At 39.4% G+C, this 12,406-nt stretch overlaps 1 protein-coding gene across 1 annotated transcript in view; it reads right to left on the bottom strand.

Moving 5' to 3' along the window:
• The window catches only part of TMEM132B (transmembrane protein 132B), a 192,097-nt gene that overhangs the window by 72,860 nt on the left and 106,831 nt on the right, over positions 1 to 12,406 (bottom strand). The window contains 1 exon segment of the mRNA XM_009320961.1: positions 7,248 to 7,434. Coding sequence (XP_009319236.1) covers positions 7,248 to 7,434 — 187 coding nt within the window.

The raw sequence follows: 12,406 nt of genomic DNA, 5'->3' as shown, positions 1-12,406 counted from the left end.
CTGCTTTTTCTAAAACAAATAAGCAAAGTGTTGCACTCAGCAATTCCCTTTCAGCCTGAGTTACAGAAACGGGCATCTTTAAGGATGACTTTTCCAGGTGTTCTTGTCAGTACGTTTGCTAGCAGCAACTGGAGATGCTATTATTCAACCTCCTATTTAAAAGAAACCTCACTACAGTATATACAGCCATCTGTGGTTCTAAGAGATTCACAACATTAGTAAACCATTAGTCAACCAATAGCTTACATTTTTTGGGAGGAAACAAGATTCCTGAAGACATAGATTAAATACTTGTGGGATATAGAGAAATGTTTCAGGCTGAGGGGCTCAGAGCGCTGGTGAAATAGTGATTGTTGCATTTGAAAAACACTTCAGAATAATGACAGTCCAGGAATTACAATTCCATTACTGTAAAAGAAAGGATCTGTAGCACATATATCTAAAACACCAGTGCTGCCAGTCACAGACCAAGCCATCGTTTTCCTAGATAAGAAGAGAATGCTAGATATTCGTCTATTATTAAACCTATTGTTCCTCAAGCCTTCAGCCTCAGCTGGAGCCTTCTTCTAAAAAACAGCTAAAATACATCTCTTCAACGTCTTGTTCTTTACTTTGACTAAGTTCCTGGTTGCCTAGAAACTCTCCAAAAGACCTGGATTTTTCTTCTTTTATTATTTTTCCCCAACTGCTAGTTAGATAACAGGTTAATCCCATCACATTTATTTGTGACAGAAACCTGGATGACAGGCTCAGAGCTGGTGAAATGTTTGTTTCTTGTACCGCAGGAGTCAGGCTCCACTGCCTACCTTGCTACCAGCAACTTTCCATAACTATGGAAATTGCAGGTTACGTCTGTTTACATCAAGAGAGATAACTGTGAGAACTGTGCCACCGCTGGATAGAACAGATTTATCTGTGCTATCCATTTCTACAATTAGCAGGACATACACTTCCACTTCGTGAAATTATTATATTGCAAGATTATTATATTAAGACAAATCAAGGCATCCCACTTTACAATGTTCCGACAGATCTGCTGGATGCCTAAAACACACCTTCTGATGCATTAGACATCAACCAGATTCACAACTCACATCCTACTTCAATGCCATAAAACTGATTTTAAAATAATCACCTGCAGTGTTTATAGTTAGTAATTGTAATATCAGAAGGCAGATTCTTTTCCTGATACTCAGTAACCTAACAAAATAGTGGAACCAAAAAGAGCTTCAAATGTGGTTGCGTTCCACTTCCTCACCTTGATCTGTTATTCTACTCAACACAATGAAAATGGATCACTTTCTACTTTTTGGGACATTAGTTCCACATGTTAATCTGTACACCAGATGCTGGAAGAATCAATTATCACAGACATTTATTGTCAAAAAGAAAACAAGATAAGCCTCGCAGGAGCAAACATTTTCATCTGACACTCAGTCTACTGTGGAACGTTACACTGAACAGCCAGGCCCAGATCCTCAACGGTATTTAGGGACATGTTTGTATCTTGCAAGAGGACAGTGCAGTAACACTCAAGCTAGAAGCCTGCATGCTATCTCCAAATTAGCCACCTCAGTACGGTGTTCAGTCTCATTCATTTTCTATAGGTAAAATTTCTCACCAGTTTTTTATCGTAAAAGCTCATGGCAAAACGTAGATAAAACTAAACATTCCTTCCACTCTGCTCCAAAGAAACCTCCAGGATTCAAATATTCCGGCTTCTAAATAAGCTTCGAATTAAGGGAGTAATCCTCCCATCCATGTATTTTTACCTGAATTAAATCGGCTTAAATAGTTGTGCACAGCTTTAGGTAATAAAACAGCATTTACATTCTTCAAAGCCACTCATCTGTGCTGACATTAGCTCTTGACGGTATAAATCCTACCTCTTTTCTAACCAAAACAGTTTTTAGAGAAAATAGGCAATAGTATTGTAGGATTTTTTTTTTTTAAGTATTTTAAAAAGTACCTTTAGGAGTATGAAAAGTGACTTACAAATCATTCAGAAACAGGTAAAACTGAGTAAGGGTGACAATTTCCATTTAATTTTCCATTCTCATCAAGCTTGGTTTATTCAGGTCTGATTAATTAATGTCTGTAAAGTGTTCTGAAAACATAAACACTACATAAATACTAAATAATAATAGAGTACTTAAGGAAAAAATGTTAATTTGTGTGGAGTTTTAGGAATTAGCATTTATTTATTTTCCCTATGCAAACAGGCCCATCCAATCCCTTTTAGCTATCAGAAAATGCTCTAGCAGTTACAGGACAATGCATCTTCATGTATTTTATGTGTCACAGTTCACAGAAAATGAATTTAGAATGACTTGCAAAGTTGTACTTATAGAGGAATACGCACACATAGACAGTTTTCATTCATTTTCAAATCCACTTTCTCTCCTAACAGGAACCTAGCTGCACAGCTTCCAGGATTAAAACAGCAGCACTGAAGGATTTCAGAGGTTGCTACGTTTTGAGCTTGGTGTTTTCTCAGCCTGTTGTCCAAAGAACTTAGGATTTCACTGACCACTTCTAAAGCAGTCTGAAAAGAAGTAAGAAAGAATCATGTATTTCCCCACATACTTGTACCTGGGTATCTTATGACACCTTGTCTCGATACATATATTTTTCTACCTCTACAGCTATACAAGAGGACAATTATGCTTATATCCAATTTTCATGCTCAGAAGGGGTGAATTTCCCAATCTAGCGTCATTTACAGAAACAAAACCTTCCAGGAACAAAACGCAGGCTATTGGTATAAGCACTTTGGGAGATCAGTTAGTTTATAAAACAAAGGCTAGGTAGGACAGGTATGTGAGGTCCAGAATCCTGTCTGATCATCTCAGCATAAGGCACATTGAATACTAGACAAAATAAACAATCTGTTTCTAAAATGGTGTAAAATGCACACAGCAATACCATCTGGGATCACATCGTACGTGAGGCTGGAAACGGTGCCAGTGAGCCAGTAAGTGCTTTGCACTCTGAATTGATTTTGAACTGGTGCTCTAGTCACCTGCTAAGAGGTAATAAGGCCACGTTTGGACTAAACAAAAACTGGGGGGGGTGTTGTTTTTTTTTGAGGGGGGCACAGGCTGAAAGATACAGTCTACCCTCTGATGTCCTTTCACGTCTCAAAACTTTCCTCAAGTAAAACCTAATGTGTTTTCCCATACGACTTTGGCTGTACGCACACACACTGGGTCGCTTCCTTTGCCACACTCTTCTCAGCAGCTGGGAATGATGGACATGACAGTATAGCTTAACAAGAGCATTCCCCACTATGTTCCTTTATGTAGTAAGTGCTATAGGACTGAAGCCTCTCAGCAAGCATCTGATTTACAAGCAGAGCCGTAAGAACAACTCCGCAAAGAGAGCCGACCCTTACAGCAGCCGTAGGGTTATCACAGCTGTCATCTAAATCAGCTCCTGGGAGAGGTGTAGGCTGCATGCAGTTGTGATCACCCATCTTGGTATTTTCTCTTGTCTTCACCATGCCAGCCAGGGATGGTCTGCATTCCACGGCATCCTCTCTGTGCACTTTTCCACTGTGCACGGAGTCTACATTGCTCACCCAGAAGTAGATACACGGCTTTCAGAAAGCAAATCCTAAACTACTAGACTGTGCTGTTTCCATCTGGATGTAGTTCCCTTGAAAATCCCAACTGTCTGGCCCTGTGCAGTTGTTGAAACTGGATGTTTCAATTAGAAGGAGCTTAAGGATTTGGAGAGAACTGTCAGATGATGCAGAAAGCGGGCTCTCTTTCAATTTGTATTTGATTTGATTCATATTCATATTCAATATGAAATTTTGTTTTATTTTCTCTCATTAGTGCAAATATTTTATTTATTTACATATTTTGAATGCACTGAATTTGGCAATAAATAACACTGAGATTTATTATATGGAGGATCATTCAAATTAAGATGGATAGTTTGGGAGGAATTCTCAATATTCCAAGATTGTATTTTAGTCCTCTTCCAAAAAATAAGGAACCCCCCCCAAAAACCCACAGTATTTTTACAGTTATCAGACAGAAGGAAGAACAGTTTGTTTTGCTACAATAAGTATTTCTACTTTCCTCACAAGCTAACAAGTTTCCAGTTACTTCCTAATGTCCCCACAGAGGCTTAAAAATCTCTGTTCCTTTTTAGTCACAGCATATAGGCATTGCAGCTTATCATAATGTTCTTTCACCAAGTTATGTCGGATAACCTCATCTCAGGAGCAGGCTAACAGCAGGCACAGAGCACAGCTGATGGGTGCTGCCCTGGCCAGGATTTCACCTGCAGAGTCTCCCTGGCCCTGCTTCCTTCTGTGCATCTCAAAACAGTGCTTATTAATGCACTGCTGATTTGATACCAAAGGGCTAGCCAGAAATAATCTGCAATATCAATTCATTACAGCAAGATTGTCTGCTAATAAGGAGCTATTTTTTGCTACATAATGTGCAAAAATCAGCTGTATCTTCACTTAGAAAAACCCAAAAGCAAAAAAACAAAAAACAAGCCTTTCAAGCTTGCTACCAAATGTAAATGTTAAGAACATGAGGTTTGATGTTAAGGGCTTCATAAACTCACTAAAACAAAAAGTCAGCTCTTTTCATCAGGCTATTATTCAAATGTTACCATGCAGTCTACCATATCTTTATCTACAAAAAAAGCACAAGCCAGTAATGAGAAAAATATCCCCACCGCTATCTCCAGAGTCACCACGATGCAATGACAGAATAAATTACCTGGGGGCTCTTTCGATTTTCTCCTGTTTGTTTAAGAAAGTAGCATGGAAAACAAAGATAAACTCATGACCAACTGCAGCAACAAAACAGTGATATTCCAAACCATATGGAAGAGGCTGTCTTTATATTAGAAGAACCAAAGTGGCCTTCCAGTCTTCTTACTGGAAAGAAATTTCCCCTCATCGTGACACTGAGCTGCACTTCTTCATGCAAATGCTGGTGTCATTACCACTGAACCACCATGAGGTTTTGGTAATCCCATCAAAACATTCACTCCTGCAAATCAAGGGCTAAATGTTTTGCGCAAACCTTAAACTCCCCAAGGAAATCTATGTTTTCATCTATAAATATTCAATGTTTACAATGAAAAAGTGGATACACTGAAAAGGAACAGCAACTAATTTATATTCAGTGCAATGGCAAAGGCATGGAACCACACTGGTTTCTGGACCCTTCTGTGGTGCTCTTCTGGGGGACCAAGGTCCAGGAGATGACAAAACTCTCCCTTACAGATACAACCTGCACTCAGAGGGAGACTGCTTTACCAGTGAGCCAGGCAAATGTTGAAGAGGAATGAACGTTAAAATGCATTTAGTTCAGTCAGGAACTCTGGGCCTTGAGAACGTGTTTCTGAACAACACTGGATGATGCATAGAGCAACTATTTTTTGCTCCTCACGGGGCAATGCCGTGCCAGAACCTGCACCAGTTAGTGACTGTTAAATAAAGCAGCACTGCAAACTGGCAAACATAAGGGAAAGAAATGCAAATACAAGCTGTTGTTCCTTGCCATTGCTGTCATCAATTCTCCTATCAGCCTTGGGCCAAGCCAGTTAAGGATGCTCACATGCAACAGCAAAGTAATAGCCCACAAGAGACCCCCATTTAAGGATTAAGGTCATAATTTCACAAAAGAAGCTTTTTCCTTTACTCCACAGTTGGTTTACGATGACAAAGTGTCAGAGATTAGATTAGCTCCGCTTTGAATTCAGGTTCAGCCTCAGATTTTGTCCAAGGACATTTAGAGACAGCTGAAGGGGCCAACATCTGCCATAACTGCAAAGAGATGAAGTGAAACCCTGGCAAAACCCTGGCAGAGACAGCAGCAAAGCTCTGATCCAACATTCACAATGGGCTTTTGGGTTGGATTCGCTTTTCTTTTCTATCTGTGGTGCTCTGCACAGCACAAACTCCATGCTATCCATTTGAAAGCGGCAGTGCTATGCGCAAGACTGTCCATTCACCACATTCTGTCATTATTATATCTGATTCACCATTACTACTTGATAATATTCCATCCACACAATTAGAATTTTGTTTCATCTCCTACATACTTCAAAAAAAAAAGCACTAGAAGAAAATTCTCTATTGACTTTTCTGCATATAATTTCTCCTCTATCACTGGGCTGCCAGTAAGTGTAGCCTTTGGCAGTAGGAACTGGAAATTAAAATTATTTAGGGTCTTGTTTACCTTTACAAGCATCTTTCCTTGCTTCTGTCCTAGTAAGAGAAGCTAGTGGTCATGCAGAGGAAAACACCAATATTTGTTGGTTATATGGTGTAACAGAAAGAAAACCAGCACAGACCAACTTGGAAAGGAAGGGCAAATGTACATGAGAAAGTAAACAAAAATTACCAGAGTGTTTCTGAGGGAACTGGTATAACATCCAGGCTCTCTGGCTGGATATTATTCAAATGTTACCATGCAGTCTACCATATCTTTATCTACAAAAAAAAAGCTGTTTCTGTATCTGGCTGTTTCTCTAGTTTTACACCAGAACATCCCCACTGAAATCACTGGTCATGCGTAAGCTTAAAGCTCTAGTGCTACAAAGTCCATCAGGCCCAAACGTAGGCCAAAGGTCCCTCCTAGAAAAGGTGCATTTGATTTTACAAGGAGATATTTGCATTTTTAAAATAAACCATCAGCTTCAAGCTTTCTGCACACGTACACCTTAAACCCTGCCTGGAAAATATGGCTGACACCTACATCTTCAGAAAGTATTTTGTCCTTTCTCTATAACTCAAAACGGACCTTCTATTAAATTGACACTTTGCAGCTCACTAGACTGTGTGGCGCTTTGGGGAAAAGCAAAGCAGAAAACAGTCCAGTTGTTTGGTTTAGCAATGAAGTTTCCCACACATGCATGCTAATTTATTTCATTGAAAATGTCCCAACTAATTGCAACATTTACCCTTAGAGCACATGCATTGCAGTCACATTAATACACCAGAAGACAATGGCTCCAAAGGAGCTATTACCATGTACCAGGCCAATAATCCACAAACGGTAAAGGATTTTCACAAAAGACTCAAATGGTTTCCAAGGAGCCATTCTGGCATATCAGGTAAATAAAATATTATTGAAATGTATTTTTTGCATTTAAATCACTTGCAGCAGGTGCATAGGAAGTAGCATATAATAAAATGGCTCACATTCCCTTGAATACTAACAAGAATCAGCAGAAACATTTAGCAAAAAGAAGCAGCAGACGGTTCTTACCATCGCAAGAGGAACAATTCCGACAAACATTGTTCGGCTGACAAAGATCTCGGAGACTACCAGTTCGCTCACAGAGTCATCTCGAGGGTATTCCACCTGCCAGGTGATTTGCTGGGCCCCTGCCAGGCTGCTAGTGTTGTCGATCTCAAAGTCCATCTGCAGGATCTCGTAGGAAGACATGTTTGCTCTGGAAAAAACAAAACAAAACAAAATTAAATTGCTCATAACGTCAGTAAGATGTTAATAACAAAATATATTTTGATTTTTCTTTTTTATTCACCAGAATATTTACCATTAAATTCAATATGCAGACTTGAAGACACTGACAGAAACCTAAATCGAACTACAGACTGGGCAGCAGCTATACTTTATGGTGACACTGTATCTTTTAGTTTCCTGAAATGGAGGCATTTTTCCCATTAAACTCAGGCATTCATTCTCCGCAATCACAATGAACTTACAGAATAAGACCCAAACCCTGGGAACTGCATTGCACAGATGTTGCTAAATTATTTAATATAGCATTATTATAATTTTGTTGCTGCAAATACTGATGCTCCAAAACAACAGAATACTTGGCCATTCCTCATGCTGTATCAGAAATGAGCTCTTGGGGCAGGGGGAGAAGTCTTTCAAACCCAACCTTGCCTTTATCTCAGTGAAAAAATGGATTGGCAGAAATTATACATGACAAAAAATGGGGGGTAGATTATCCTTATTTTCAATTCGTTAAAACATTCTTCTCGTCAGTGGTGCAGGCTTGTAATTATATGGTGATCATTATATATTTCTCATCTGGAAACAAAAGTTTAAAGGTAAAGAAATGGATGTAACTGCACAGCATTCAGAACTACTTAAAAATTACTTCTTCTTTTGTTAACACCACCACTTAGCACTCTCCTCTGGTCCAACACCATGTAAATATTAATAATTAATCCTCAGGTTAGAAAGACAGATCTTATCTTCATGTTACGGAGAAGAAAACAGACACCAAGATTTAACCAACAGCACTCGGCATATCCACAGCAGGGACCTATTTAGAAAACAGACCTTTGCTCATCCAGCACTTTACTTCCACAAAAATTAAGGTACTTTACAAAGCAGCATACAAGTTCCTGCCCCAAATTCCCAGACAGACACGTGCAGTGTGGAGACCTGACGCAGCTTACAAAACACAGAGGCAGGATGGAAGGGCAGCTAACCTGACTGCAGACCTAACTGCTTAGTTATATTCCGTCAAAGAGACAACAGATGTTATCAATATTACGGAAGTTTCAGGGTACGTGCTCATAAAATAGGTTAAAATCTGAATTTGCAGCATGTTAGGCCACTTTGTAATGACTTGAATGTGCTCTTACTGCGAGCATGAGATGGCTTGTTCCACATCTAGGGATGCGTCCTGTGCATGCAGGCACCCCTCAGTAATGACCCGCCCTCTGTAATTTCACCCTCTATCCTGCCCCACGGTACATTATTTGTGTGCCCTTGCCCTAAAGTAGTGACTCCAAGAGCTGTGTTCGTAGAAAGTTTTAGCCAGCTACTACAAAGAACAGAGACTTAAAACATCCTTTTCCTCTTCCCAACTGCACAGAGGCAGAATCTGTTTTTGCCATATGTTTTTGAAGGCGCATTGTAAAGGAAAAAAATCTGAACAGGAATTATTGATTTTCATGTTTTCTTTCTGACAACAAACACTACAAACATATGCTTCAATGCCTGGAGGATAAATATTTTCCATGCTGACAGAAGATAATATCCACCTCCAGGCAAAACTAGAAGCTATTAAGGCATCTTTTGGGTGGCCAACCAGACAATCAGCAAAAGCCTTTTACGACAAGTATTATTACATAATACTGAGGATGTAATTAAACCATTTCTGTTAAAAACATAACCACTGTGGGCACCACGATGGAGTACTCAATTTCATAGTCTTCAGAGTATCACTTCTGGCAGTTTGTTTTATCTAAATTACATAAAATTAATTTGCTCAACACAGAAATAAAATTTAGAGATGAGCGTTACACTAACTACGGATCTAGATATTGGGCCTGTCAAGGTATGTTTAGATCTGCAATTTAAGTTCAATCTGTTCAAATCAATAGTTGCCACGCACAAAACCACCCACGAGTGGTTTCAAATTCAGAACAAAACCACTGATGGAGGGTTTTGCTTTTGATTCACCACTTGAATAATACGTCAGGTTAGTCTGCACCAATAAATCCATTCCACATGTCCCACCGATTGGCACTTCTTTGAGCTCGGTCCATCATGCCTTCAATTATTCCTTTCCTGTTTTTCTTTTCACACACCCAAAAAATAACCATAATAGCGGTTTTATATTCTTAAGACAGACTGGGACTCAGATCTCCCTAAGAAAAGCATGTGTGTGTCTTGCCTATATAGCAAGCTGAAGTAATTGCCAGGGAGTAAAATGACTCTTGTGCCTGTAAATATGCAAAGACCTTCAACTGCATCCTTAGCACGGCTGTATAGCTATAAAAGACGTAAATTTCATCTAAAGGCAGACATGGTTATACACTGCTGGATTAGAAATGTGTCTCTGTGCATCCAGAAAAGAGCAGCAACTCACATACATAAAGCTTCCTCAGATCTAACTAATATTAACATATGAACTAAAGCAAAGCTGACTTCCCAGGTGTCCCAGGACCCAGGACCTCCTAGGTCCTGGTTCAGAGAATCCTTATCATCACCTGGAAAAACAACGTGGCTTGTCAAATGTTTTCTCCTTTGTCCCAGAAGCAAATCATGTAGCATGACATATTAATATTGATTAAAGAAGGATTCACCTCTTTTCATTTGGACTTCTGCTGAAAGAGATGGACTTACTGTATCTAATCATCTTTCACTTACAGAGTTTCTCCACTGCGTGTACAGCTTTAGCAAACCAGTATTCAACTTTCTGGACTCCTTTATTAACCAGCAGGTTTCCAGTTACCTTCAGAACAGCAGGTCAATGAATTTTCTCTAAAATTATGGTCTCCCTTTTTTCCTCTTTAGGACAAAGATTCAGCTTTCAAGCAATGCCAAGTGTTACAGTATCTGGGACACAGAGTACCCCACGGACTAATCCACCCTCTTTGTTCTAAGTCGCTTCCCAGGTTACATCTGTAATGAACGCATGATAAAACCTGAAAAGTGAATTTATTTCTTGCTCAGACTAGTGCCTTCTTACTGGCCGCTGCATCTCTTATCCTACGGGGGCTTCTTTCCTAGTGGGAAGATTAGTACCATATTCATAATTCTTGCAATTTATTAACCATCCTCTATAATACCATGTGGGAGACCACTGCCTTTTTCCACTGAAATTGATGGAAGTTGCTAAAGTAAAACCAGAGATAAATGAAACCATAATCAAGACCTTAAAGGTTAGCATTTACTTATGTCAGCTCCATTAGCTGATAAATCCACATCGCAACACCTGTATCTAAATTTCTCTCCTGGCTATGCAGCATTACACTATAACCCTTTTTAAAAGGAGTCATTCCACCCTGCCATGGCAAATCTTCAGCTTTTAGTCTGATTTGTAGCTGGTGGCCAATATGTTGGTCTTTGTAGTCACTGTCGATCTGCAACTGCCTGGTGAAGACAAAACGCTACCAGTGGGAAAATCCACTAGCAGAGAAGATGACTGTAACTCATGCTGTTATCAGCCATTAAATCCCGCTAAACCAAACTTTATCCCATAAAGATTTGTCAGCTTTTTCTTGAGACTTATTCCATTTTTCTCTTAAATAAGTTTGCCCTATTGGGAAGAGTCTGATGGAATCCAAGCACTATAAATCGCTTCTCCTTTCCACATCTTTCTTCTCTTTTTAGTTAAATATTTCTATTGTCCAGTGAAGTCTTTTCCCGGTTTAGAAGGATTTTGCCAAACCCTAGTTTAGAGGAGCAATAAAAAATAAAAAGTCAAAATTAGTTTTATAAAAAAAGATTATTTCCTGCAAGCACAAGGAAAAGACCTTATAATTTTAGGCAGCTGGCATGCTTGCTAATAAGTCCATTTCTATGGAAATGAGTTCATAACTATTAATTTTGCCTGCTCCTGATCTATTCTTGATGAGCCTTTCAAATTTAGAAAAGCGCTTCATGATTCTCTCAATTTGGTAATTACTAACTCCCTTTGATGAATCCAGCCCAGTGTTTCAGACACGAGACATTCATTACACATTTTTTCTTTCTGATGAGAGGAGAAAAAGAAACCATGGGCTTGGATTTATTTCCTCTCGCAAACTCCAGTAAGTAGACCCTCTTCTTCAAATTGCAATTTATAATCCTATTTGTGTACTTTCACAATACTGCCTCTGCTAGGTGCTAGAAGAACCCCCAAAACCTGGAGATTTCTGCACCGTTTCCTGTTGTCTAGCCTCATATATAACTAACACATCCAAACCAGGTCCCCAGCAGCCCAGTCAAGCTTTCTAACATATACAGCCTTCATTCTGTACACAGCAGTTAGTAGGCATGGTGGTGATCCATCTCTACAGAGATTTAGCACAGAATGATGCACAGAATCCATGTAAACAGATGCCATGCCATCCATGCCAAAAACAGCCAACTGTAGCTCCAACCAACTCCAGAATAAGAAGAGTTAATCAGGACAGGAGAACGTTGCTAAGTCCCAGAACTGGACTCGTGTCCTGTAATGGACACATCCAGGCTGCAGGCACACACAGCCCGACTGCCTTGCTCGGCTTGCCAAGCTGAACCTGAAGTATTTCCTCTGGATGTATACATTAAGCCATAAAGGAGTGAGCACTCCACCCAGAGGCAGAGCCTCTCCTCAGTTCAGAAAACTCTGCCAGTAGAACAAATCACAGGCTGCACAAACCGCTATAAAAATAAGGCTTCGGTTTCAAGTGCTCCTAAACACATTAGAGAATTCTTTCATTACAAAGCATCTGAATGCAGTAAAGAGTCACACTGTTCTTGGAGGGCTATCTATCATGTTACCTTGTTACATATATTCTGATTGATTTTCTTCCTGAATCTGCTAGTGTATGCAAACAGTAGGAAAAATATATATATTTTAAATCTGAATCTAAAAAAAATCCAATATCAGATTTTGTTTCTCTACATTTATTACCTTATTAAGTATTTATATGGAACTGCAATAGGCTTTTTTTCACAAAGTAATAGAT

The sequence above is a fragment of the Pygoscelis adeliae genome, unplaced genomic scaffold (assembly GCF_000699105.1).
Source record: "Pygoscelis adeliae isolate BGI_AS28 unplaced genomic scaffold, ASM69910v1 Scaffold353, whole genome shotgun sequence".
Lineage (NCBI taxonomy): Eukaryota > Metazoa > Chordata > Aves > Sphenisciformes > Spheniscidae > Pygoscelis > Pygoscelis adeliae.
Note: the sequence above shows the minus strand (reverse complement) of the source record. Positions and strands in the feature narration are given on the sequence as shown.